Raw genomic sequence first — 25,652 nt, 5'->3', positions numbered from 1 at the left:
TTTCCACTACCCTCAGTACTCACAGGTCCTATTTCCCGGTACTGAGTTGTCCTGCATTGCGCGCGGAAATCCCGCCTCGGGGACAGCTCGGGCGGGGGTCGCAGGCGCCGGGGAGGAGAGAGCGCCCGACCGGTAGGTGGCTGAGGCCACGCGGCGAACGTGGACGCCATGTGCTCTCCATGTGCGTTCCACGCGAGTTACGCGCGCCACAGCAACACCCTCGTCCCATAATGTTATAGATCTCGTTCTCGACTTGCTCACTCGTCTCTTACGCTGACGGACCCTGGCCATGCCATCTGCAGTCAACACCCCCGGTGTATTCCCACCTCTGACGCACGAATCTCTACTTTCATTCCAGTTCTCTTCCTGGTATCCGAGGTTCTCGAGCCTCAGCATCAAGTCGACCATAATTCGCCCGCTGAGCCAGGACTTTCTCGAGTATCTGGACGCCGATGGTGTATTCATGCCCGAAGGGGCAGAAGACGGGTTAGTTGCCACTTCTCTAAACGCGAGTATGTCGCATTGACTTTATGCAGACCCGCAGGAAGCACTCTCTCCGACGAGGAGGACAGCGGCGGATACGAGAGCGATGAGGAGGATGAGGAGGAGCGCAAATTCGCGTTCCCAGAACTGGACGAAAAGATACGAGACGCTGTGTCAAAATACGGAGCGGTCTTTCCAAAGCTGAACTTCTCGTCTCCCCGGGTGTGTATGTGCGCCAGTGTCTCTTCTGCGCAAGGATGCTTACTGGGCCGTAGGACGCTACATGGATGCTGCCGGCGTCCTCGCCGTTGAAATGCATGTCACCTGCCGATGTCTACCTACTGCTCAAGTCTTCGGACTTCGTACAGCATGACCTCAGTCCCGACCACGTATTCGACGGATGCGAGTCAAGACCGCCGAGCTACGACCTTGAACTTGTACTGCGGAAGTGGTATCCTGTCGATCGGAGTAGGGAGTTGCGCTGCTTTGTCCGGCAAGAGAAGCTGCTAGGTGAGTCGGCCGAAGGTCCATGAACCGCGCATGATGCCGATGATTTGCAGGCATATCACAGAGGGACCCGAACTACTATGACTTCTGGAATGAGTCGGGCACGCAGAGCAAGGTCTTAGACGCAGTGAAGACGTTCTGGGAGGACAACATCAAAGGGAAATGGCTGGAGGCTGGTGGTGATTGTGAGAGCTTTGCACAATACAGACGTACAACACTCACTGACAAACGCTTTGTATAGACGTCTTCGACTTCTTGCTAACTCGCGATCTATCTCGAGGGCATATCATCGACTTCAACCCCTACGCACCACGGACAGACCCGCTTCTCTTCACCTTCGATGACCTGCTCACTCTACTTCTAGTCCGAGGCGACGACTCCCCGCAACCAGAATTGCGCGTCGTGGACTCTCCTAGTCACCCGGCAGCAACCCGAAACGCGCCTGCTCATCAGCACAACATGGTACCGCTAGAGGCGTTCACAATGAGTAGTGGCGGGAGCATTCAAGACTTCGCAGGAGCATTGCAGGAAGAAATACGAAAGTCGATGCAACACAACAGTGATGAAGACTAACCTCACAGTACCGTGCATGTCGTCTCCTGCCTGCAGCATATCACAATTTACACATCCCATCACTGAGTCTACGGCGGCCAAGCACAGCACAACTGTATTCTCTATACGACATGAACAGAGGTCGATTTCTTTTTCGACAAGGCATGCACGTCCTGCTCTGGAGCGGGAAGTCAATCGCTTGGTATGTGAGGGTCTGGCAAAGGGATGACTTACGGATCCCCCAAACGTGTGAGCGCAAGTCGAGAAACTCTGCGGCAGGTCAATGCATGGACGTGCAAGTAACTTCGCGCCAGACTTACCGACATGGAGGCCATCGTATAGCTTCTTCATCTCCGCCCGCAACCTCGAGAGGTCCTCCTTCGAGGATGCCGTGTCCGACAACGCCTTTAGCTCCTTCTCTACCGCTTCGATCCGTCTAACATGTGCAGAAACCTGTGAAGGTAGTATTGTAGCATGCAAACAATAGAGGAATCTGATGAAAGGCTCACCTTCTGCGTGCTCAGCTGAAGCTCCTCCACGCTCGCCTGCAGCGCGGCGGACGCGAGCTTGTACTCCTCAAGCAAGTGATAGGCGGCGAGAGACGACGCCAGGGAGAAGCCAAAGAGAAAGCCGACAACTCTACCATACAACTAATGCGTCAGCCCAAGCAACCGCAGAAAACTCGGGCGCATAGCGTACCCTCCTCGGAATGCACCCACGGGCTTCTTGGGCGGTGGCACGGTGCCAAGGTTAGGCGTCGCCGGTGCTGCCTCGCGGACGATGCGAGTAGTCGAGAGCGCTCTCTTGGAGAGGCTTGCCGGGGCTGGCCGCGCGGAGGCAGCGAGCCGCAGGAGCGAGGACGACATGGTTGTGCTGAGCTGAACGTGTATGGAGGCCAAATGGAGGCCGACGTCGAGAACCCGAGTGACGGCGACAGACGCGTCAACCGGAAAAGGCAGGTATGATACACGTGATCCTGTACGCACCCGCGATCGCTGTGGCTGCTGTCTCGGCGCGTCCTCGCGTCGTCCCTCTTCTGTCTTCCACGAGGGCTAACACGGATCTCATCTCAATCCTGCTGGAAATATACAACTAGACATCTGCTTTCTATCGCAAAACTACCTTTGTACATCACTCATGGCCCCGAAGCGCAAGTCAGACGACTCCACATCGCCAGATCCCCCCACGGCTCGCGAGAAGAAGAAACAGAAGACCGCCATGGCCCGTACTATACCAGTGCAATCTGTACAAGCGGGCAGCAGTGGCAATTCAGCCGCGGGGCCGTCTAAGTCTGTTCGCTTCGACAGTAAGCGAATCAGCGAGTTTCATGAAGCTTGAGTGACGCCAAAGCGCGCGCAGGTATGCAGGGCCTACCGACTTCCATCGACGTGGAGCGATTTGCTGAGGTACTATACTCGATGAACTTTGATGCAAGCGATACTCAGCGGTATCTAGGCTCGGTCTTTTGAGATCAGCGCAATGGAAGATGCTATGAAGAGTGCTCAGTACGTCGGGATCCTTACCCCTACATTGTGAGTGCTTCTTGAGCTTACCCTATATCTAGGTCTGCATCTACAAAGAGAGCCTGGCAAGAACTTCCGCGTCATCTGAGGCGACGCGCCGCTAGCCATGATGTACGCCGCGTCCCCTTACGCCTGAGAGAGAAGGCTCGAGCGGAGGTGAGCGTTCTATTGCATGTCGGTTGAATGTCGTTGACTGATGTCCATGATGCTAGATGGACCCTCAGCGCAAGAAAGCACTCGGACGCCACGTTCCCAAACGCGGAAAGCACAAACAGCTACCGCGGACGAAGCAGTTTCTCAAACGCCAACGTGAGAGATAGTCACACATCCTGTCTAAAGCACTCTCATTCAAGCGGCCCACATAGTTGATAAAACATGGCTGGAGACACATATATGGCATGCGAAGCGGATGCACATGAAGAATATGTGGGGCTACAGATTGGTACGCGATGACACCCAGTACCAGGCGTGCAGATTGTCCTGACGCTAGCTCGTAGGCCGTTGAGCCAACGGAGAAGTCCTTCCGACCCTCTCATAGAGCATCTGTCCATGGTTCTATTCTACATGATGCATCCTACTTCGCACTCATCGAGCTCGCGGGGCCAGAGGACATCTTACGCACCCTATTAGACAGCTGTTCGGACTATCAAGGCCCTAGTCCTGGAGCCAAACGGTAAGTAGTGGGTAAACGACAGTCACGTCGGCGTGATACTGAGGTGCTACCACGAAGATTCCTGACAGGCGCAAGGGTTTGCGAGACACACCTCTACAAGCACAGATCTTACCCTTTCGACTTAATCGCTCCCATGGCCGTTATTTGGCGACCAGTCGCCCAGGAACGCACTAAACCGGAAGCAGCTCACTCCGAGGTCTCGAAGTCAAAGAAACGCCGCGGAAAAGGCAAGGGCAAAGCCAAGGAGCGAGAGCGCGCCTCAGGCCAGGCTCAGCCTCCACGCAAGGTCTGGATACGTGTGCACCCTTCTGTCGTGCACGTCACGCATCAGACACTTCGCGTCGCCGCATCATATGCTCTGGATGCCGCGAAGACAGCAGACCCGAGCAGAGAGGTAGCTGAGGTAGATATCGTTGATTTGAGAGAGCATGTCAACGTCTTCGAGATTATGGGGCCGAAGTCCAGTCAGGTCATCAAGGGTGCACTCAAGCCCACGAACGATAATGGAGATGACTTCCCTAAGGTGAGAGCATAGGCTTCGGCGGGGGGTAATGGTTGTTGATGGATCTTTCACCAGTTCTGGGACTCCTTGAGTAAACTGCAATCTACAGGTTCGTTACCCAGAGGCATGGTAGTTGGTTTCACTGTCCATGACCCTCGTCTGAGGTATGTGCCTATGACGGATCACTTATCTCAATCCCATTCGTTGACGCCTGAACTGACTGTCAATCAGTTTCCCTCCCAAGAACGCAAAACTTGAAGGCGGACTCACGTCGTCACCGATGACCGTGTTCCCATCAGCGAAGCTGGCACAAAGCGACATATGGGATGAAAATGTACGAAATGGACTGCGGAAGCCAAAGTATAAGAAGAAAGACATAGACGAGCGCAAGTCCCAGGTATATTGAAGCGCGTCTTGAGACCGATTACACAGGGCTGACGCAAGCGGTTTTCGCAGAACTTGGTGCCGGGAACCCCGCTGCAGCCAACCCAGAAGGACAACCGAGTACCTGTCATACTCATTCAACGCTCTGTCGAGGGTGCCTCGCCGATTTCGCCTTCTTCCCATCATTATGCGAGCAACTCGACTGCGCTGCATGGGTGGACATTGATCATCCCGCAAGGCTGGGCCATGGCATTCCTACCCTCGCTCATCTACACGGGTACCCGAACTGGTGGTCAGCGCGAGCGGCAGACACAGACCTACGAAGGCGGCTGCGCCTACTTCCCGCGTGATTACCCCTTCACAGAAGCATACGAAGAGTATGCGGACGAGAGGGAGATAGAGGAAGAAGATAGGTGGGAACGCAGGCCACCGGCGAAGCGGGTGAACTATGCCAAGATCGGGACTCGAAGCCCTTGGAAACCAGACTGGGAGGTTGTGCTCGGATTGCGCGAACCGCCTGCACAAGAGTCCGAGGATCCGGCTTCGGAGCTCATTCCCGCTCAGCGAGCTGACGTGGAGATGGAGTCCGAGGAAACTGCACCTGGCACTAGCACGCAGCCGAGGAAGGGTAAGAAGGAGATTCGCCCTTGGCTCCTTCGCGGACAAGACGTTCCTTCGATACTTCAGAGCATCTCGTCTATGATCAACCCTAGTGCCGGTTTGCTGGGCTGCATCGACCAGCTCCGCATCAAGCGTGGTCAAGACCCTCTAGGGGGCAATGTGCGAGCGAACGAGCTATGGCAAGGCGCGCTCGTGAGGGTCAGGGTGTTACTGTGCGGCAGGGGCAATCCAGAGGATCTCGCCCTGCTGTACAGATTGGATGACGAAGAAGCGAGGAAATGGAATGAGGCGGAGGCCCTCAGACAGCAAGGTGTTCCGGCAATGCTCTCAGAAGACACTGATGAGAAAGAGGTGAGCGCGGAGATCACCATGTCCAGAAGAGCAGTCGCTGAAGTTGCACAGCTCTCGAAGTTGGTTCCTTCAACGGATGCTATCATTGGCTACGTGACCACAGGTCACTACTCGTTGTCCCGTGGGGAAGGACATGCGATCGGTGCTGTCCCAGTGAGTTGTCTCATTGATCTGCAGCAGCGAGACGAACGGTCTGTAGTGCTCCCTTGTTATGATGTTGTCTCTCCTGATAAGTTTGCTTGCAGATTGCGCACGCCAAACTCGCTGCTGGTCAAGATTCGCGATCGCGGCGAGACCATTTGCAGAGCGGCCCGCCTTGAGGTACTCAGTTGAGATTGTCCAGGACAATGTACCTCAGCTATTCGACCTGAATGATGCCATCCATCGGTCAAACGTTCATGTTGCTCATCCGAGAGGCCCAAGACCGTTAGTGATCCATTGCTAAGAACGAAAGCAGCCGGAATACTATAATATATGTGATGTGCGATTGTTCTACAGTATACAGCGTTGACAGTGAGCGTATGGGAAATTCGAAGTGCGACTGTGCGACCAGGCAATGCAGAAGATAGCAAATAATGACTGACGAAAACACGGGCAGGTACGCCCTAGCTGATCTTCCATCTGTCCATCGCGGCCTGTATCAGGCGCGCCATGTCCTCCTTGGCTTGCTTCTTCGCGCTGTCCGTTATGCCTTCCAGTGCGTCGATCTCCTCCGGCGACGTGCGCAGAGGGTCAAACTCCAAGACGTGTCCGTCCTTCGTCGGAACGGAGACGAGCGCGGATAATGACAGCAACGTGGCCGGCTCGGGAGCGTCGTCGCCGTTTGGTGCATGGTTCGTGCGATTCGGGACGAAGCCATTCGTGCCCGTTTGCGAGACGTTGCGAGAGTGGGTAGACCGAGACGCCTGAGACTGTGCAAGGCTCGACTGCGAGTTCGTTCTTGAGTGTCCACCTTGGGACAGATGGGACGAAGTCGAGGAGCGTATGATGATGCTGCTCTTCTTCTTGAGCATCTGTGTGCCGTTGACATGTCGCGGAGGCTCCGTGTCACTGCCATCAGTGTCGCCAAGGGAATTGCCATCGCCTCCTGCTACTGTCTTAAAGTAGCCATTCAAGCCAAGTTGGTAGGGATTGGCTAGTGGCGAGCCATTGACACTCATCATGTTTTCGTCTTTCCTCGGCCAGCGTGGCTGAGGGGGTAGAACCGGATTGAAGATGCTTGAAGATGGTGGACGGACTGTGCGTACATGGTGGATTGGTTGAGATGCTTTCGACGGGGATGGAAGCTTTGAGGGTGAAACGGGTCGCGATCCCGGTTTGGAGAACAAGGAGAATTTCCCGGGAGCTGCTTTGTGTGGACTGGGAGTTCCCATCGTCGTCGGTGGAACGCGCGACATTGGACGTGCCTAATAACCATCAGACCTACGCACATAACTAGGAATACAAGGACCCACAGTTCCAGGAGTTTTAGGTACAGCGAATCGTGGCTTCTGGGAGCCAACCATGGAGCTCGGTTTCTTGGGTGTAGCAACAGCAGTGCGTGCTGATTCATTTGTCAGCGCTGTGAACAAAGCTGAAGGAGTAATGCCACACACCACTCTTGAGACCCCGCGACGACTCCGCATCTTTCGACCCCGTACCAGAACTTGGACCAGCGGCTGCATTCGCTTCCTCCTGCGACGCAGCCCATTTCCGTTTCAGGGTTATCCTGTCGATCCCCTTTTGCTCTGTCCCGAGCGCGTCGCGGGCCATCGCCTTCACACACTCCTGCACGTTCCCCCTGTACTTTGCGAAGTCTTGCATTGTACTATCGCGAACGACACGTGGTATTCGCGAGATTTGTCCCTCATGGCGGAGCCGGAAGTCGTGTAATACGTCTGCGAGCCACTCCTCGATCTGTTGGGTCCGGTGCTCGACTGTTCAAGATGAAGGGTGTTAGATGAAATCGAGGTGAGAAGATGGGGCGTGCCTTCAAGGTCTAGGTTCGCAAGTAGCTGCTTCTTCTTCTCTGCGGAGTATCTCTTCTTGGATGGTGAGGCGAACATTGCGCGTGGTGGGGAGATGTTGAGGAGGCGGAGAGAAAGGCGTGCCACCGTGGTCGGACGCGTCGAAGGCAGCGCCCACCCGCCAGCACGTGGACCGTGCGACGCGTCCTGCCACTCGTCCTGAACGCGGAGTTCTGCCACTCGAATCCCGCCACTCGAATCTTGCCACTCGTCCTCGCCGTTCGTTTGTGCGTAGATTCTATATGTTTGAAGCATTGTTCAGCACGGACGCAGCGTCGCGGCATTATACAATCAGGTTGAATGCACAGCCGTATCTGTGGTTGTCTCTGCGGGCCGCACGGGCGCGACCAGCGGATAAGCTGTATATTTCCCTTGCATAGGGGTGCGCCTTTAGCAGACCCGACTTCCCTGAACAGCGCAGAACGGAGTCATCTATACAAGGGTGCAATCTGATGGTGAGTACCATGTTTCGAGTCGGAGCTAACTATAGCAGCTAGCAGTCTATAGCTCCGAGGGCATCTCGAGTGGCGAATGCGTCCCACTGCTGCTCTCAGCTGATTCCTCTGACAAGCTAGCTGTCTGCGCCAAGACCGTCGAGGTGCTAAACGCGTATCAGGTGGCGACGATGCGGAGAACTATCAGAAGCCAGAACAAGAACACAAAAGACGACCAACAGTTCTATTATGTCGCTGTGCACCATGTATAAGGTCAAAACGCGTAGATGCCGCGCTGAGTGGCGTACGATGCTCTGTCATATAAAGAGTACGTCGAATGCAGGCAATTTTCCACATCCAGCAAAGCCACTCGACACCTCGGCAGCATGGTAGAGCATCCCCACATCCCCACAGTCGAAGGACGTTCGCGTCTGGACATGCATATCGAGCACTTGGAAGGAGAATACGCGCCACCGTTCCGTTACGAAGAGGACGTACCGAGTACAATGTCGTACGTGATGCCCCTGTCTCGAGCTGTAGCCGGCACGCTGAACCAACCTAGAGCGCCGGCACCGTCAAATCAAGTGAAAGATGATCCCCAGACAACAGCGGACTGGACCGCGGGTCAGTCTCCGACGGGTCCCCCTGCTGAAGAAGGCTTCTCGGACGTTGACTTCCTGTTGATGTTCGAAGGGTCAATGGACGTCGACGTAAACAGTCCAGAGTACCTAAACACATTCTGGTGAGGACCTCTGTGTTTACTGATCAGTTACATTGACTCACCCAGGACGATCGCCACCGCAGCCAATCTATGATTGACGCACCGCAACAATCAGGTCTGCAGTTCGAGGCGGAGCTTCAGCAGATGATCGAGGATCTGTTAGGCGCCGGGGCCACACTGGACCCTAACGTTCCGCACCTGCTCGATCCAGTGGACAATAGCGCCACGTCCGCAGACGAACCGAGACAACAAGCCGTGAACACAAGTGGAGGACAAGCGTGGCCGCATAATCAAACTCGCGACCATGAACGTGGACCGTACTGACGTCCGCCGACGGGTCGATGACGGCCCCACAAAGCTACAACGGTCTGTTCTCAGGGCGATGGAATCCTATGCAATTTCTGTGTCAAATTTTGTATGATATTGTTTCGCCTCCACGCATGGCCAGGAATGTAACGTACGCTTGCCTTCTGTCTGTCGCTTGCATCCCCAAAGTAGATTGACAAAGGAAGCCGACGATGCGGCGTGTCACTTCGTTTGGACAGCGATCAAAGCCCTTCAAAGCCCTTCCCAATTCAGCATGGTACATTGCGTGGCCACGCTTTAGCTAGTCTCCATTGCTGACCAAAAAGACGCTTTAGCAGTTTAGGTGTTTCATACAGCGTACACACTGGCTATGTCAACCCGTTCAAAGCCTCCGTTGTCATGACTTCTACTCTTTTATCAACCTCCTTATTCTATCCGTCGCCTGTGTGGGTTACTGTATATTTGTCAACTGCTTCGAACAGATTGTATTACCAGTTTCTTGCCCTATGCCATGACATCTCTTTGATCGCATATCACAGTATTGAGCCGAAGAGAAACTCACGACCGTGCACTCAGGAGAGAAACACGAGTATGTACGCGGTCGCGACACTGCTGCATGCCACACGTGCCCGTGGTCGCACTGGCGCGCTCGGCGCAGTGGCCACAGGTTTTCCCTTCGCCCACTGATACGATTTCTGATCAGTCACGGTGTAGCGAGAGTTGTGTGAGAGCACTTGACAAGCACTGCGTCTGGGTCGCACTGCCGGCGTCGAACTCCAATCCCATAGCGATACCCAATTCAGCATTGTGTCTGACCGCACGTCAACAAGTTGGACGCATGCGCAGCACAGTGCATTCAAGCATCGACAAACCCAAATCAGGAATAAGATTCGCCAGGGCCCGAAAAGTGGGAGGAGGAGGCCTAGGAGGAGCCTGAGGGTCCATTTAGCCATATGCATCGAGGCTGTCCCTAGTCTCATACCAAGCTGGGAGGGGTTTGTGTCGAACCTAGGCCGTCCCGACTTCTTGACGGTGCCAGCGCTTACCGCGCCGAGAACAGAAGTGGCTGCGACGCCCTAAAAGGCAACCATTGTCCGTCGCGAAGTGGCCAACGCTTTCCTAACCGAACATGGAATGAAAAACGACGTCGTTGCCGTGGTCGCGGCCACAGGGAGTCGCCATAACGGGTCGTGCCATACCATTGTGGCCCCTCAGTGATGTTTCAGCTTCAGTATAAAAGGGCGCCGTTCATGTGAGTCTGTCTGCATCGTTCTTCAAGTCCGGACTGGGAGTGCTCTCCAAGATGGCACAGGCCGACGGCGCATTGGTGAACAACGAGCTCGAGGAGCAGACGAAGTTTATCGAGTTCTGGGTCGAGGACTTCAAGAAACATAATCTCACCCTCGATAATTCCACCCTCGATGAGTACGTCGCTCCTGACTCTGTGGCGCACATACCAACTTGAATGCTGATATGTCGTAGATACTCCAGCGTTTTGATGCAGATGTACCGCTTGAAGATCGATTCCGACAAGCCGGGCCCCCTCTTTGGACGGTCGGAGCCAGTGCCTCAGTTACAAGAGGATGAGCGCCTCGCAGGGCCCCGGGCCCCACTGGCACCCAATATGAGTCCGACCCAGTACGTGGATCGTCTAGTTAATCGAGGACCTGTACCGCGTCAACTGACTCGCCGCCCAGATTCGAGGAGTGGTTCAGAGAACTGAAATTTTGGGACGACCAGTTGCCCGCGTCGACTCCGACGGACTTCTGCTTTGACTCAGCCATGAAGGCGATTGAAGCATATTTCTCCCGACTAGACCCCAACGGACAAGGCGAGGCATTGTGAGTCGACTGTAGTGTTACTAATGTGGCAGCAACGTGTTCTAATCTGCGTCGCGTATGGTTAGGGATGCCTCTGAAAAGACGAGTGGGTGAAGGCCCCCAAGCTCGACGGGGCCGTCGGCACCTCTGTGGCCGCGAATTTCACCCGGACATGGCGCGTTCGCCAGAGCCCCCGGGATCGGCAATTGACCTAGACGTGGCTTTCCTCGCTCATGACAGACTTACGTGCCGGACATGTATCCATATACGCTCTTTGTACTAGTCCTTTTCTCCCTTGGTGTATCTTCACGTCTCTCCATTGTTTCCAAGCTTTGCTCCTCGATTGCTCTCAGTTCACGCTATCTCATCTGCGCCGCCTAGTTGAGTGATACTGTAGCGATTATAAGGTTATACTACGTACATAATGAATGTGCAATACAATCGCCTCCTATACGTTAATAGCATGGACATGATCGGAGGCACCCTCAAGTTCACGACCTCGTTAGAAGTCTTGACGAAGGGAAATGGATTAACGACTAGTCGTACGTCGTGGCTGGTATCTCGACAATTGTTGCTACATTAATTTGGGAACCCATCGCTGGCTGAGTCGAAGTGAAGACTCACCACGAAAGGTCCATGTATGTGGGGCTACCTGTGGTGAGCACCAGTTCAGTGCACACTTCTTTGGCACACTTCGTCGTTCAGGCACGTCTCGAGACGTGCCTGAACGACTGAGCTGGGAGCCCTGTTACGTGCTTTGAACATTCAAGTAGTTTGTTGAGCAGCTAATCCAGCTCAACTCACATGTGATGTGATGTTCATCGTTCAATTGTCCACCGACATAGCTGTGGCCTGTATCACGGTCAGCTCACGATGTATCCCGCGGTTGATATGTACAGATTGTACCTTCGGGAACAAATCCGGCTCAATGATCGCGGCTGTTGCATATGAAGATGATACTAGCAGCGTTACTCCGTTCAACCTTATCCTCTGACCATAGAAGGACTGATCGAGCTGACAATGACTTGAATTACAAGGATTCAAAACCAGGTGGACGTAGAGAAAGAGTGACATGACCAGTGAATGTTCGGTGAATATCTCCAACGTCCTGCTCCGCCATCCGCGTACGCGACTGATGTGCCTGCAAATGACATACCTCTCCAAGCCTCGCGGCGCACACCCTGTCGAGCGTGCGCAGCGGTCCCGCACATGCTGCTGGCTACGCGGGGCATGGGCAGCGCGACGCCGCGGCCGAGGATATGGTCAAATTCAGCGGGAACTGTGTCATGTTCGCAGCCTGAGCGAACCCGAGAACCGACTCCGGATCCGATGTAGGCCGCACCGAAGCCGCGCTACAAGCGACTTACCAGACGGCCGACGCTGTGCCACCACGCCGTGGCAGACAAGTTTACGACGCTCATGAATAGGTAGCTGTGTCTAGACCAGTGAACACAGCATGCCGTAGCCATGCGCTGGGAGAATAACAAGGGGCGGTGGCTGGAGGTTGGAGACGCCAAGCGTGGTCATAGATGCATCGGGCAGCGCGATCTGCCTCAGTGGCTGAAGACCACACTTTCGGTCTCGACGGACGCGAGTACGCTGCAGGCCGTAGCGTCCGAGAGAAACGACGCCTACGGATACAGGCCATGCACAGCCTGTCGCACGTTGAGCGCAGCACATGGCGAGAATAGAACAATGGGATGAGAGGCCGTTGTCGACGCCGGGCTCCCTGCATAAGCGGCGCCTGTGCCAACCCCAGGCGTCTACCAAATCGGGCACACACAATCACCCGTCTCACGACGCCCAGCTCTTCGCTCTCTTCGCTCCTTCTTCCCCTCTCTCCCACTGCCGTCTCCCAGCGACGATGGCCTCTCTCGCCTGGCTTTTCCTCGCCCTCTGTCCCCCATCACTCCTCGCCCACGCCCGTCCCAGCCCGGACGCCAACCTCGACGCGCGCGGGGCGCCTCCAAGCCCGCTTTGGCGACGGGCCAGCGTGCCTGCGCCCGGCTTCTACAACCCTACGGACAACGGCGGGACCTGGCTCACGGTGCGTTTGTTGTCTCCTCGGGCAAACCAACGATTGGCACCCGCTGTCACGATGCCTGAGACTGACGTGCGCGCTCGTGATCGCAGCAAGTGGACGGAACCTTTCCTGCGGGCCAGGGCGAAGCAATCAACGTCGTCATTTCCGGGGACTCGGATTCAGCTGTGCTAGTCAACCAAGAGCCAGATGGGGGGCTGCTGAACTACTTTGTGTGCGTGTTTCCGATCGCCTTGGTACTGGTCGGATGGCTGATCCCGCGAGGCAGCTCTTTCGGGTACTCGACAGAATGTCTTGGTCAGCACGACGGCACTCCTCAACGAGCCAATTTGGGAGACGGTAATGGATACGGTGCGCACTTTCTCGACCATGGCGGGCTGAGCGACCGAGACACTGAGATTGTTCCCATAGCTAACCAAACCGCTGAGATACGATGGGACTATGGCGACCCCGAGCTGGGTACGTGCCAGGAGACGATCGAGGGTGGAAGCCACTTCCGGTATTGGATACAGAATGGGGACCAGCATGACACGTACGCTTGCCTTCACCACTCTTGGCTTTCGTGTAGTAATGAGGCATCAGGAATGCGGTCTTCATGGCGGCATCATATGAGCTCCCCGAGACAGGTGCGTAAGCCGCAAGTTATCTCAGAGTCACGTACTCAGTCACACAAAGATGGCCATGACATTATATTCAATGGGTGAGTCGCAACCTTTCGTAATGCCGTGCACATGCATTCCGAACCAACACGTGCTTCTCCGACTAGATACAACCTTGGTCGGGACTGGCTCATCGGCAACGTGACGAACCAGACTCATATCATCCCCACTGCCAACCTCACAAACGGCACGTCGTACACGGGGCAGACGTCGTACGATGGGTACACATACGAGACGAACGCTCAGTACCTGTATGGCTACGCGCCGAACACAAGTTACGCCGTGAACCACAACATCACGACGTCCAACAATGTGACAAATTCGGACGACGGCTTCATTGCCGTGTTGACCGTGAAGATCGTCACAGCGCCCCAGTCCTCGTACGTCCTCGGTCGCTGTGGTCTCACACCGTTTGTCTGATACTCCGAACCACAGGGGAGCATTATCATGGCGGACACCCTCACCATGGGTCCCGCTTGCTGTAGCATGCCTGCTGCACCTCCTCGTATCATCACTCCCTCTGTAGATCACATACAACAAGGACTCCCGCTCGCTGTGTAACGATACCTCACGACCTTCCCGGCTTCCATTACCCTCTCCTGGAGCTCTTTCGTCTCTCCGACACTGCGATGCCCCTACCCCTCCCGTCAGCTGCTCCTCGCTTACGTATTGTCATTGCACATCGCCCCGCTCCCCTTGCTCTGTGTATACCCGGACTTGACGGACGGGCCTGAGCTTTCTGCTGTTTATTGCTTTTCTTGTTCAAACTTGAACCAGCACGACGAATCCCCGGTACCACACCCTCACTGGCCCCCCGAGCCGATGTACCTTACTTGCAACCTACTAGATATAGTCCTCTGCTGGACTTGGAGAATGGAAAATCTCGGACTCCTAGATACTTCGATAAGCGCCTGTCGTCGACGCCGACTTGGTCGTTACATATGTTTGCGAGCGAGCGAGCGGACGCGCGCGTGGTGGCGCGCTTGCCCTGCAGTTCTGCAGTGCAGTTGTCGGTGCGGTGCGCGGGCCTCCCCTGCTGAGAGCGGCGTCGGGGCGTGGTGGCTACATGATGTATTGGTACCCGCCAAGCCGTTGCGACCTCGATACGACGCTCGCACATTGGCGGTATCTTCTGTGTATCTTCCTGGCACGGTCAATGTTGCTAGTCGATCATCCGCTCTACGTCGGCCGAATCGGATTGCCGCAGCACTGAGTTGCGAGAGTCCTCGTAAGCCTGCGATCGTCGGTCGGGATGAGTCCTCACCATGTGTTTCCGTGCCCCGAGAACACATCGTACCGCCTGCCGTGTAATGCCTATAAATGCATCCCTTCGTTTTGCTCTCGATGCCGCCGGCTCGATCTCTCGAGCTTGTCCGCCTCGCGGATGGGCAGCGGGTCCACGTCGCGGCTAAATCGGGATGAGATCTAAAGGCATCGCCCCCCGAGATGCCCGAGCCGCCGCTACGCCCGCCCTGGCACTGGCAGTTCGCATACGCACATTGTCTCACACGGTGCGCTCCGGTCTAGGATCGGATCGCGCTGGGATCGAGTACAACTCGCACACTACCATGCTCCGAGTCGCGTGGGCGGATGCTCGGTCAGCTGCATGGTCTGTGGTAACTTACTGTACCGTACTGAGGCCCGCAGCCTCAATCATCTATATGCATGTGGGGCGACCCACCAGTGTCTCGCTGAATCGTTGCATGTGCGTGCTCAGCGCCACAAGAGCGCAAGGGATGCCTCGGTTGCGAGCATGGATAATGGACGAACCTCGATGTATGTATACGACGCCGACGACAAAGTCCGAGACGAGCGCGCATTCGCAACTACTTACCATAAGTCAAGGCCCATAGTGGCGAGGCCCACGCCGCGCAGTCTGGCGACGAGTAGATGGTGCATGTTCCAGCGCACAGCGGCGCGATCGTGTATGATGCCATGATGCGAGGTACTACAGAGCAGTGTGACAGGATTTCTACCTATTGCTACAATCAAAAGCTGGTAAACCATTAGCAGTGGACATGGAGCGAGGAAGCGGATGCCGGTGCAGCGAACAGATTGAGTGCGTACGACGAAACACGAAAAAAGCAGCAATAACCCAAAGCACCTAGACATAAACCCCAATAATCCCAGTAGTACCCTAGTCAATGTCGACATACCCGGGGCATCGTGAATCGCCCCGGGCGCGGTCGCAAGTAGAGTAGGTGTTAAATATTGTATACGATGTGTGTGCGGTGACGTGCGTGCAGTGCGTGCGATTCGTGTGTGAGCGTGCGTTGCGTAATTTTGCGGAGAGCAAGTCAGATTCGGGTCGTAAATGCGAGTTAGATCGAAACGCGCCACACACTCGCGGTGGCCTGCCGAGGTCTTATCCTCCTTCCCCAGCTGATGGCCCCTGCGACGAGTCGGCAGTTGGCGCCTCCTCGGTCGCGAGGCCCCTCGCTCGTCGTTCCCCTACGGGCGTTCCGGCAGGGGGCGACGGCGCGGGCTGATCCCACTCCTCCAGTAGCGCCTGCCCCACCGTCGGTTCCAACTCCGTCCCATCCCTTGACACCTTCACCTCCCTATCGTGGTTCCATAGATTCCGCAAGTGTCGCGTGCGGTAGAACGGCAACCGATTGGTGCGAATCCACTGGATCTTGAACGGCTCACCCCACGACTGGCCCTCCTTCTCTCGTTGCTGTGCGTCCTCTTGCCCGCCCTTGTTGTCCTCTTCGGCTACAGTGTCCAGTGCTTCCTGCGGCACCGACTCCCAACGACGCGCCTCCTCTGGTGAGGACTGCGGAGGTGCCGAGTGCTCGCGAACATGGCGCAGAGGCTCCTGAGGATCGAGCTCGAATTCCCGCATCTGGGGCGGGGGATGCGCGATGGCTTCGTTAACCTCAGCTTGCATCTGCAGCGAGCGCCCATAGTCGTACTGCTGGGTCTGCGCGCGAGGAATCTGGCCTTCGTCCGCCGTCATAGGCTGCTGAGCGCCACCGGGCCTGCTCAATTGACGGTGAGCCCTGTGCATCTCGGGCGGAGCTGAGTGACGCGGTCGCGCGTGGACGGACTCGGTCGGTAGCTGTAGAGAATGGCGTCCAACCGACGAAGACGGCGGGGGCTGTGTCTGCGCCTGCGATTGTGAGGGAGGGTCAGGCGACACGGGGAGCGGGCTCTCCTCCCACCTGTGCTCCGCAGGACTGAAGAACGTAGGTTGTTGAGAGCCTCCCGCGGACTGGACGGAGGAGCGGCTGGTGCGGCGGCGCGTGGGCGACTCCGCACGCGAGGACCAGGAAACGCGGTGCTCACCGCGCTGGATAGAACCGGCCATCCTGCAAGAGTCAGCGTCAGTGGGGGCTGGTTGTTTATGCCGCCTTGCCTCGCCCCCGTGCACTTACCTCGCGTAGCCGTAGAACTCGCCGCTCTTGTTCACGCCAAAGATGAGGTACACCTCCTTGCTGGTCCGGTACGCTTGATCGAGCGTCACCTCGTTGTGCTTCTGCGTAGCCCATAGCCCTTCCTTCACGCTGATATCCAAGTCTCTCTGCAAGCTGGCGTCAGTACGGAATCTCTCATAGTCCACCAAGGACTCACCTGGGTCAGAGACTTCAGAATGAAGTAGCGCTTCGGGAAGTGCTGCATGAGGATGCTCGAGCTCGTGCTCGCGTACGAACCAGAACTGCTCGAGTGCGGATGAGGGCGGTACCGATGGCCCCTCCCGCCCTCTTCGTCGCTGCTCAAGTTTAGCTGCGCGAGCAGGGGTGCTGGATCGCTGGGCGAACTCGAGGGCGTCGTCAGCGGCTCGCTGCTCGCCGGACTGCGCACCTCCTCGCCAGACGCTCGCGCCAACTCCCTCGCCGTCTCCTTCTGGTCGCGGATCCAGCGGACATGCAAACCCGCGCCGCGCTGCCCACCGACGCCCGCCTTCAGGTCGTCCTCGCGTCCGCGCACGCGGCACACGAGGCGCGGACAGCGAGGGTCGCCCGCCCGGAGCTGCTGGCCGTTGAAGTGCCGAATCGCCGCGAGCAGGTGCGCCTCGCTTGTGAAGTTCACGAACGCGCAGTTCGACCGCGTGATGAGGAATATCGATATCACGCCGCCCCATACTTCACCCGGCGAGCTCGCCGAAGACGCGGACGCAGAGGCAGACGTGCCCATGGCAGGCGGCGTCGGTGTACGACTGAGGAAGCGCCATAGCTCGTCGTGCGAGGCGTCGGAGGGCACGTTCCCTACCCACATGACCCATTCAGAGCGCTGCGCGGGCGGATTCGGGCGCGGCTGGCCACGACGAGACTGTGCAGTCCCCGAGCGCGCACTTGACGGAGCTGAGGGACCCGCCTCCGGTGGCTTTTGGCGTTGCGACGACGGCCCTGCTTGGGAGGCCGGGCGCGCGGGCCGCTGGGGGTCGGGTACGGCTAGCGGAGGGAGCGCCTGCGCAGGAGAGAAGGGAGCGGAGCCGTGCGTCTGATGTGGTGAAACAGGGTAACGAGGCGAAGGAAGTGAAGACGAGCCTGGTGCTTGCGCGTACGCCTCGGCATCGCGATGTGGGACCCCGAACGACATGGAGTAGGTGTTCTGAAAAGACTCGTATTGACCAGACGCCGGACGCGCGGGTGGGACATACCACCACGTGCCCTGACCCTCCTGGCTCGCCTCGGGGCTGGGAGCGTAGGAGTGCTGAGGATAGTGCGACGGTGCATAGGAATGAGACGCATATATCGAGGGAGACGGTGCATACGACTGCGGAGGATAAGGAAATGGTGGTGTCGGGTACCGTAAGGGTGCGTACGGCGACTGACCGGCGTAGGCGGCGGAGTGGGGCGGGTGGATCGTCTGGGGGTGCGGGCCAGATCCCTGTGGATGCAAAGGAGAGGGAGGCGAGGCGTGCGCGGGGGACTGGGGATGAGAGTGAGCGGAGTGGGAGAATAGCGCAGAAGACCCGGGACTGCCAGGAAATGAATGGCTGTGACTGGAGGACGAGGAGCCCTCATGCGACTGGCCGTAGCCCTGGAAGACGGGGTTATGGGGAGACTGCATCATGGGCACGAGCGTGTTTGGGTTGTATCCCATAAGCGGATTTTGCGGTGAATGCATGCTCGTGTCGGGCGCATGCAGGCCGGGATGATGGGGTGCATAGGCGTAGTGCGGCATGCTGACGGGCGGCTGCGGGGACATCGTGTATTGCCCTACAAACGGACCGCGCTGGCCGTACGCTGCGAGGGGTGCGGCCTGATACGGGGCAGCTATGCTCTGGAAGGGAGGTGAGGGAGTAGCGGAGGCAGAGGAAGACTCGGGAGGGGCGTTCGCAGGAGCACCAGAATATATCGGGGTTTGGAAGGACTGCCGGAACTGCTGCCGACGAGAGGGGTTAGAGGCCTGCGAATGAGAACGGCCTCGGGAGCCAGGGCGCCCTGGATCTGAAGAGGAGGCAGAGGATCGTGACTCAGACATAGCGTTGGGCCAATTTTTGCTGGCATTACCCGACATATAAAGGGGGTTCTGAAGATCGAACGGAAAATCTTCTGGTGTGTTCTGGAACGGCCGGGTGTCGAGAATCGATGGCGGCGGGGAACTCCCATGCACTGCTGCGAGGCAGACGGGAATGGAGGTTAGCGAGTCCGGACGGAGAGATGAGGGAGGTATTTACAAGAGGGCGGAAAGAATGGCGTAACAGGCGAGTCGAGCGGCGAGACGTCTAGCGGGCACGTTCACGCGGACGACATGGCCGGGGAAAATAAAAAGAGCGGGAGCGGCGCGACGAGGGCTCGCGGGGCAGAGGAATATTTCGTGGCGGTCGACTGGGCTGAGGACGCGCCAGAGGCGACGTTGCAACGAAAAAGTTGACCTCCTCCCCCAACACCGGGACGGCGTGTCCGTGGGAACAACGCTCGCTCACTATCCCGATCGGGCCGCCACGTGCATACGAGGAACACGCTCACCTGCAGCGGAGTGTCCGGGCCCGCCAGGCGGCCGCGGCAGCCAGCCACTGGCCGTCGGTGTTGGAGTCGAGATCAATGGAGTGCCCGGAAGCAAAGGCAATGCACCGGGCGGGCCAGGGGAGGCCGTCGAAATTGCGGACAGTGCGGCGGCGACGGCGGCACTGGGGTTGTTGATGAGGCTCGGCCTGGAGTGGACGGAGGAAGGAGAGGACTTGTGGGAGGGGCGGGGCGTGTTGGGGGTGCTCGGGCCTTCCGCAGGGTCCTGCTTTGTGAATACGGCTTGCATGGTCGTGGCTGTGTAGAGGTCGTTAAGTAGGAGGGCGACGGGAGGGTCTGCAGCCTGAGGAGGAGGCGGTTGGGGCTATTATGTGCGCACGCACCGAGATCGGGTGGGTGAGATGAGGTGGCTCACTTAGACTGAGATTATGATTGCTACGGGGAGTCGGCGTGGAGAAGCACCACCACCCCTTCCTGACGGACGCGAGGGGGTTGCCCTGAGCCACCGATTAGGCCTTTGGGTCGGCGGCGGCGGGAGCCTGAGGACGAGCGACAAGTATGGCAGCCCTGAGCCAGCCTGAGCCACTGTGTGCCCGGCCTCCCCGCCTCCTCGTCCGAGCGTGTCCAAGCCTGACGTCACCTGCGCCCCCGCTTTGCTGCGCTTGCGGCTCGCTCCCCCACATCATCTTCCAGCGTCCGCGTCGCACGGGCGCGTTGCGCAGAGGCGGAGGAAGACGTGTCCTCGTGCGCGACACGGGGAGCGTGCCACCGGTCCTGGGCTACCCCGCGGGGCTGGCTGTGTCCCAAGAAGGCAAGTTCGGACAGGGAGGACGCCAGGTCGGCGAACGGAGGGCGGACAGGCGCTGTGGACGAGCGGTCGACGCGAAGAGATGATGTCACCCCTGGCTACTGTTGCGCACGGGCCGATCCCTCGATTGCCAGCCGATCAGATTCACTCTGCCTCGCAGACATGGCGCATGACATCACCGCGCGTGTCACCCTGCCCGCGCCGCTTGCGAGACATTCAGAAAGAATCTGAGATCCAGCTCTACCTCTCCAGAAGTGTCCCCGTCCGACGTCGCGAGCCAGTGCGTCTTCTCCGGCAACCGACGAGCGGCCACAGAACCGCCCTCGCGCTAGCGTCCGACCAGACAGACACCGGCCCGCGCACGTACAGTATGATGGGTCCGCCCCGCTTGTTGTACCCCGAATCTCGAGATGTGACGGAGATCTCGCAGGTCTATCGAGACGGCGATGTGCCAAGCGTGGCTAACAAGGCGAAACACACCCCGCTCCACCTGTCTTCCCAACTTATTGACCAACCCGCCCCACAACTCTTCCTATGTTCGGGCTCCACAAGATCCCATCGCCCACCACCGCGTCCTCTGCCCGTCCACCTGAGCATTTGTCACCCGCCTCTGCGCATTAATATTCCGGGGGGCACCGGACACTGCCCTCATCGCTCTATGACATGCGCACGCACCCGGCCTCGCTTGCACAATTATATCCTCGGGTATTCAATTCAAAAACATCCCAGAAGACAAGCTTGCAATCTTCGCAGGCTGTGACATAGCGGCTGCGCAGAGCCCCTTGCGACGTGGCCACGAGGCGGGAGTGTCCGCCGTGTGCTTCTCTGTTCAACAGTCCTGAGCTTCCCGCTCAACTAGGCAACGCAATTACTGCATCGGGTCGTGGACATGAATGGTGGAGCACGGCAACTTGAAATGAGGAGCGCGGCGATCTAATGTCGTCGTGTCGACGGCAGCGAATGTGCTACGTAACAAATGAACGCAGATGCAGATAGGCACGTGCCATCTACGCCGGTTCTATTCCAATATTTCTTTAGTCAAGATTGCTGGAATGCAGCATATGATCAATCAAATGCTTCTATGGTGAGCTCCGTGAGGAAACAAGTCGGACATGTACAGTGCAGAGTATCCCTGCTTGAAGGCGCCATATACTATTTCTTGCTGTCAGATTCAAGACTGCACTACACAATGAGGTTCGTGCGAAGCTAATTTTGCCGGTTCAGGATGCAATGCTGCCCCACTGATAGCGTAGCTAGTCTACAGTGAGCCGCAAGTATACATTCCATCTGTAAGATCTCTCCCAATGTACCTTTTGAAACCACGTACCTATGCGCGACAGCCCGCACATCTACAGAAGTGGTTCGTTCGTGCCAATGGTGACGCAAATCCGCAAGGAGACATCGGACCATCGGTCAGGAGAGTGGTAGGCAGCGCAATCACCTGCGACTCACTGTCCTACTGGTCAGACATACTCGCGCGGCTTCTCCGACGCATCTGCGCAGGGAATGGTCCGATGTACTTCGAGGGGCAGCATTTCTAGGGTAGGAATGGGTTCCGAATTCATTGCGGATATCACGACCCTCCTCCGAGCGAATCACAGACACCTGACTGCCCCGGCCTATCGCGTGTCGACGACCCTAGAGCGAACGGGCGCCGCGTCCTGCAACGCCCTCGCTGAAGATGAGTCGATTCCCCGGATCATGCGCTCGAAGCGAGGACGTGTCCGAGACTTCCGCCGACCACAACTGCGTGATTTCGTAGCCAAATCCAACTCTACCTTGTCCGACAGACAGCGGACAACTGCGGCTGCCGTCACCATGCGTTCACCCTCGCTCGGACGCCAGGCGGGCGAACGGTATATGGTCCTCCTATTCGACGATTCCCGAAGAGTCCGTGCCAAGGGTCCAGTTAGGTTCGGCCGCGCCTTATCCGCGCGCGCAGGTTCGCTGACATGCGGCGGCAGCGTTTTTGTCTTCAGGTCCTATCAACCCAGGCTCCGGGCGAAGGTGCGCTGTTCCTGAGGAACACAGTGGTCTCGGCCTCAAGGCTTGCGCGCAGCCCGTCAAGCAAAAGCCCTGGCGGTTGATGATCTGAGCGTTTGGGCGTGCGTATGGGCGAGTAGGCGTACCTCTGTACCGGGCGCACTTTGCACACGTATTTTTCTCGTCAATTTTGACTGATGCGTTGCCAGTATCAGATGAACATTGCTCCGAGGAGGCGCATATCGCACGATGTACGTCTCGTCGAAGCAGGGGCCATCGCAGCGGATCCTTCTGTTCGTACGATTGGTCGTCTGCGGTCGCGTGACATTTGGGAGATGGCCGGGCGTACCCACGCTCGGGTTTACCGACGCACAGTGTATGTCAAGAACGACATCTGATCCAAGCGACGTAGTCAGCAAACGCGCGGCGCAGAGCGCCCGAGGTCATACAACGCTTCCGTCCAATTCGAGCGCACACCTTCTGGGATGCCAGCAGGTCCCCCTCCGTCATAGCCCACACACTAACCACCTCTTCGCGCGGCTTCTTGCTCCACGATTCGTCAGCGGGAGGTGCACTGCGTTCACTAATCGTACGCGGGTGTATACGCGCAGACACTACGTCACAGTCCGAATGCCTGGTCCGCAGCTGAGCCACTCACCGTATCAACGTATTGAGTCGCGACAGCGTCGATGTCCAACCGCTCCGTATTGCAGATGCGCTCAGGTCGTGCCCTGCCTGTCCACCAACATGTCGGGTTGTGCACCACGATGAGAGTTCGAAGCCTGACGTCGGCACCGTCAACGTTGCTCGACTTCCCGAAATCACTGTCCTGAAAGCAGTGTATGTTAGCGTACCTCATGTCTTCACGTTCAGCCACAGCCTCACTCCGGCCAGACATCATGGATGTGCTTCATGACGATGACCGCCCGGTCATGAATCAGGTACAACGGTGGGCGGTGCGCCAATCGGACACGAATGACGGTTGTTCGGACGGATGTTGACGAGTTTTGGTTGAACGCCAGTAAGCCTGAGAGTTGGGGAGAGGAAGTCGTGGCATCTGCTCGCCGTAGTCCCGCTAGCCCTACAGCCTGTATAAGGAGCGTTGGGCCCGTCATGCTTATGAAACACACACCTGCTGCCGCGGCCCAGACTGTCCCTAGACGGCTTCAGATGCCGGACCCTGCTCTAAGTGCTGAACTGGATGGGCCTAGGGCACCGAGGCGCACGCAGGGTCCAAAGTCGAGACGGCTCGAGGCCGGTCAAGTCTAAAAGTCTGATTTATGCTTCCACGACACTGTCCCGCAACTGTCCCGTAGTCTGAACCCTACCCATCCTCCCGAGACGCAGATGGTATCCTAGATATGAGTGCTAGATACAACACAACAAGGGCAAATGGGACGTACATAATCCACCTTACTGATACAAGGCCAGACCACTATTTACATGTCCGTGGTACACACAACAACGTGTTTACGGTCGGTGAGGAAGTGAGATAGCAGTGGAATGGCCTTGCTAGACCCATGATGCGAGCCAACAGACTTGCAACAGATAGCATGAAAAACAACCTGGACGCTCCCACGAGCGTCCCCACTTCTTCCACCCACCAGCTCAATCACCGACGACCGACAAATCCACAAAGCGGGCTGATAGACCTTCCTGCACGTCCTTCACAAGCTTTTTCACGGCAGCCAGCGCCTCGCGCTTGCAGCCGGGGCTGAGAGCACATGCCAGGTCAGTGCTTGCACGGAGTTGGTCCTCCACGCATCGGAGCCGACCAACAACGTCTGCGCTTCCGTAAGTTGTTGTTTTGTCGTGCTTCGCCGCGTCCAGCCAAACGGTGCGGAAGGTCAGGACGCAGCCATGCATATGGTACGTGCAACCGTCGGGACGAGGGAAGTTGGGAGGGTTGAGACGGAGGTGGTCCCAGAGCGTGACCATGGCGTAGAATCCGGAAAGCAGACGCCGCAGTTGAACGGTAGTCAGCGGTGCAGTTTCGTCTTCGCTCGGAGGTTCCGAGGACGAAGTGCTTCGCGCAGGTGCAGGCACGACGGCCTCTTCGTTAGAACCCTGCACCTGCACCAACTGCGCGACGGAGCGCGCGGGCCTCATCTCTTGAGTCTGCGTCGAAAGCAGGTTGTGACCCATGCGAAGTCGCCCATCGAAGTCCTTTCCCATCTCCATGAGTTGGACATAGTAGGCGACCCCTCTGAGACCGTCCAGGTCCCATCTGTCGGCTACGCGCATAGCGGCGCGAGGAGCAAGGTCCTTGCTCAGTATCCTGTTGGACCAGGACTCGACCACGAAGTCGATGAGTCTTCTGTGTCCACAACGCATAGCGACTTCGAGTATCCGTATGAGGGCAGCGGTGGAAGCCCGCGTGAGATCACCCATAGGATGCGTAGGCGGGCCGAATTCTCCCGAAGTGACGCTGTAGAGAGCAGAGACGGCCCACCAGGCGGTGCTGATGAAGTGATATTTGTTCGTGAGAGAGGCGACGGTCAACAGACGGGATATGTCTGAAGACGCCGTCCGATACGCATGTAATTCCTCTGGTCTATAAAGAATACATGAGAGGTGTCACTAAGAAGATACGAATCACGCAAACTCACAGCGCATAGAGCACAGATAAGAAGATGCGGAACTCCTCTGCAGTTTCTCCAAAGAGATGTATAGGCTCCTCGTCGCTGAAGCCCTCTTGAGGGGTCTCCTCTTTCGCCTCGCCCGTAGGTAAATTGAACATATCCTGGAATACTGATGAATCCCGGGCGAGCAAAAAGCGGTGAACCTAGATAAGTGCGAGCGTGAGCCGATATAACTCTGGGCATAGTGGGCTGCTCGTCCCCGGCTAGACGTTGACTCACCCTGAAGAGCGTGTCTTCGACTCTGATCACACAATCCGCACCTTCGTCATAATAGTTTTCGTCGTGCACTGCTGGTGCAGCGTGTGTTTCACCATTATCCATATTGCCGGTGCGATCGTTCGCTTGTTGAGAATCACAGGTCTGCGCTGAGCGGTCGGATGCCTGGTCTTCAATCCTTTTGCGCTTACGAGGAGGCTCGGGTTCCGGGGTCGCGTTCACGTCCGGGGAGCCTTGCGGCGGCGGTTGTGCGAGCGCTGTTGGAGGTATGACCGGCGCTGCGCTGTCCGAGTCTGCCATGTGCTGCGTCTACAGCAGACCTGGAGGAATTAGCGGCGATTGTGGGGGGGGGGAGTAGGAGTGTAGATGAGAGCGAGCTCGAGCCCGCGACCCGCACGAGCGGTGTGCAGGATAAGGGAGACAGTGCTCTCTGATCAGGCGGCGGCACACTAGAGGCTAGATCGTATCGCGCCTCCGAGAAGGTGAATCAATCCTCCGGCAGTTG

General features: G+C 57.3%; 10 protein-coding genes across 10 annotated transcripts; 4 read left to right on the top strand and 6 right to left on the bottom strand.

Moving 5' to 3' along the window:
* The first annotated feature begins 181 nt into the window (after positions 1 to 181).
* On the top strand, positions 182 to 1,715 carry C8Q71DRAFT_328749 (D123-domain-containing protein). Its single transcript, XM_047917863.1, has 5 exons — positions 182 to 486; positions 537 to 705; positions 759 to 993; positions 1,044 to 1,175; positions 1,232 to 1,715. Exons 1-5 carry the CDS (start codon positions 290 to 292, stop codon positions 1,561 to 1,563), a joined length of 1,065 nt encoding a protein of 354 aa, XP_047782720.1. The 5' UTR covers positions 182 to 289; the 3' UTR covers positions 1,564 to 1,715.
* Positions 1,665 to 2,408, bottom strand: C8Q71DRAFT_845601 (uncharacterized protein; the record flags this gene model as incomplete). Its single annotated transcript, XM_047926612.1, has 5 exons — positions 1,665 to 1,720; positions 1,777 to 1,812; positions 1,863 to 1,995; positions 2,052 to 2,181; positions 2,242 to 2,408. The coding sequence occupies 5 exons, from the start codon at positions 2,406 to 2,408 to the stop codon at positions 1,665 to 1,667; spliced, it is 522 nt and encodes a 173-aa protein (XP_047782719.1).
* A 158-nt stretch (positions 2,409 to 2,566) lies between these two features.
* Positions 2,567 to 6,065, top strand: C8Q71DRAFT_328721 (POP1-domain-containing protein). Its single transcript, XM_047917862.1, has 13 exons — positions 2,567 to 2,848; positions 2,902 to 2,948; positions 2,998 to 3,047; positions 3,107 to 3,221; positions 3,278 to 3,374; positions 3,431 to 3,507; positions 3,563 to 3,738; positions 3,796 to 4,261; positions 4,316 to 4,404; positions 4,472 to 4,637; positions 4,697 to 5,596; positions 5,648 to 5,787; positions 5,842 to 6,065. Exons 1-13 carry the CDS (start codon positions 2,680 to 2,682, stop codon positions 5,927 to 5,929), a joined length of 2,580 nt encoding a protein of 859 aa, XP_047782718.1. The 5' UTR covers positions 2,567 to 2,679; the 3' UTR covers positions 5,930 to 6,065.
* Positions 6,066 to 6,201: 136 nt separating this feature from the next.
* Positions 6,202 to 7,641, bottom strand: C8Q71DRAFT_794416 (uncharacterized protein; the record flags this gene model as incomplete). Its single annotated transcript, XM_047925536.1, has 4 exons — positions 6,202 to 7,002; positions 7,051 to 7,139; positions 7,192 to 7,512; positions 7,566 to 7,641. 4 exons carry the CDS (start codon positions 7,639 to 7,641, stop codon positions 6,202 to 6,204), a joined length of 1,287 nt encoding a protein of 428 aa, XP_047782717.1.
* A 1,630-nt stretch (positions 7,642 to 9,271) lies between these two features.
* Positions 9,272 to 10,081, bottom strand: C8Q71DRAFT_328697 (uncharacterized protein). Its single transcript, XM_047917861.1, has 3 exons — positions 9,809 to 10,081; positions 9,626 to 9,746; positions 9,272 to 9,567 (listed from the first exon to the last, which is right to left on the bottom strand). Exons 1-3 carry the CDS (start codon positions 10,041 to 10,043, stop codon positions 9,552 to 9,554), a joined length of 372 nt encoding a protein of 123 aa, XP_047782716.1. The 5' UTR covers positions 10,044 to 10,081; the 3' UTR covers positions 9,272 to 9,551.
* Positions 10,082 to 12,747: 2,666 nt separating this feature from the next.
* Positions 12,748 to 14,250, top strand: C8Q71DRAFT_884173 (uncharacterized protein; the record flags this gene model as incomplete). Its single annotated transcript, XM_047928528.1, has 7 exons — positions 12,748 to 12,934; positions 13,021 to 13,138; positions 13,193 to 13,275; positions 13,336 to 13,456; positions 13,507 to 13,550; positions 13,600 to 13,624; positions 13,691 to 14,250. The coding sequence occupies 7 exons, from the start codon at positions 12,748 to 12,750 to the stop codon at positions 14,001 to 14,003; spliced, it is 891 nt and encodes a 296-aa protein (XP_047782715.1). The 3' UTR covers positions 14,004 to 14,250.
* Positions 14,251 to 15,948: 1,698 nt separating this feature from the next.
* C8Q71DRAFT_700079 (YT521-B-like domain-containing protein) lies at positions 15,949 to 18,125 on the bottom strand (the record flags this gene model as incomplete). The annotated part of the gene is made up of 3 exons (XM_047920101.1): positions 15,949 to 16,894; positions 16,961 to 17,106; positions 17,157 to 18,125. 3 exons carry the CDS (start codon positions 18,123 to 18,125, stop codon positions 15,949 to 15,951), a joined length of 2,061 nt encoding a protein of 686 aa, XP_047782714.1.
* Positions 18,126 to 20,130: 2,005 nt separating this feature from the next.
* C8Q71DRAFT_328550 (uncharacterized protein) lies at positions 20,131 to 21,152 on the top strand. Its single transcript, XM_047917860.1, has one exon. The coding sequence runs from the start codon at positions 20,389 to 20,391 to the stop codon at positions 21,064 to 21,066; it is 678 nt and encodes a 225-aa protein (XP_047782713.1). The 5' UTR covers positions 20,131 to 20,388; the 3' UTR covers positions 21,067 to 21,152.
* Positions 21,153 to 22,039: 887 nt separating this feature from the next.
* C8Q71DRAFT_328418 (uncharacterized protein) lies at positions 22,040 to 23,650 on the bottom strand. The gene is made up of 5 exons (XM_047917859.1): positions 23,175 to 23,650; positions 22,948 to 23,118; positions 22,739 to 22,872; positions 22,436 to 22,683; positions 22,040 to 22,382 (listed from the first exon to the last, which is right to left on the bottom strand). Exons 1-5 carry the CDS (start codon positions 23,402 to 23,404, stop codon positions 22,233 to 22,235), a joined length of 933 nt encoding a protein of 310 aa, XP_047782712.1. The 5' UTR covers positions 23,405 to 23,650; the 3' UTR covers positions 22,040 to 22,232.
* C8Q71DRAFT_803146 (uncharacterized protein) lies at positions 23,442 to 25,591 on the bottom strand. Its single transcript, XM_047925968.1, has 3 exons — positions 25,151 to 25,591; positions 24,899 to 25,074; positions 23,442 to 24,843 (listed from the first exon to the last, which is right to left on the bottom strand). The coding sequence occupies exons 1-3, from the start codon at positions 25,445 to 25,447 to the stop codon at positions 23,898 to 23,900; spliced, it is 1,419 nt and encodes a 472-aa protein (XP_047782711.1). The 5' UTR covers positions 25,448 to 25,591; the 3' UTR covers positions 23,442 to 23,897.
* Positions 25,592 to 25,652: the final 61 nt, after the last annotated feature.

The sequence above is a fragment of the Rhodofomes roseus genome, assembly GCF_022264815.1.
Source record: "Rhodofomes roseus strain CIRM-BRFM 1785 chromosome Unknown C8Q71scaffold_3, whole genome shotgun sequence".
Lineage (NCBI taxonomy): Eukaryota > Fungi > Basidiomycota > Agaricomycetes > Polyporales > Fomitopsidaceae > Rhodofomes > Rhodofomes roseus.
The sequence above is the reverse complement of the archived record's forward strand: the minus strand, read 5'-3'. Positions and strand labels throughout refer to the sequence as shown.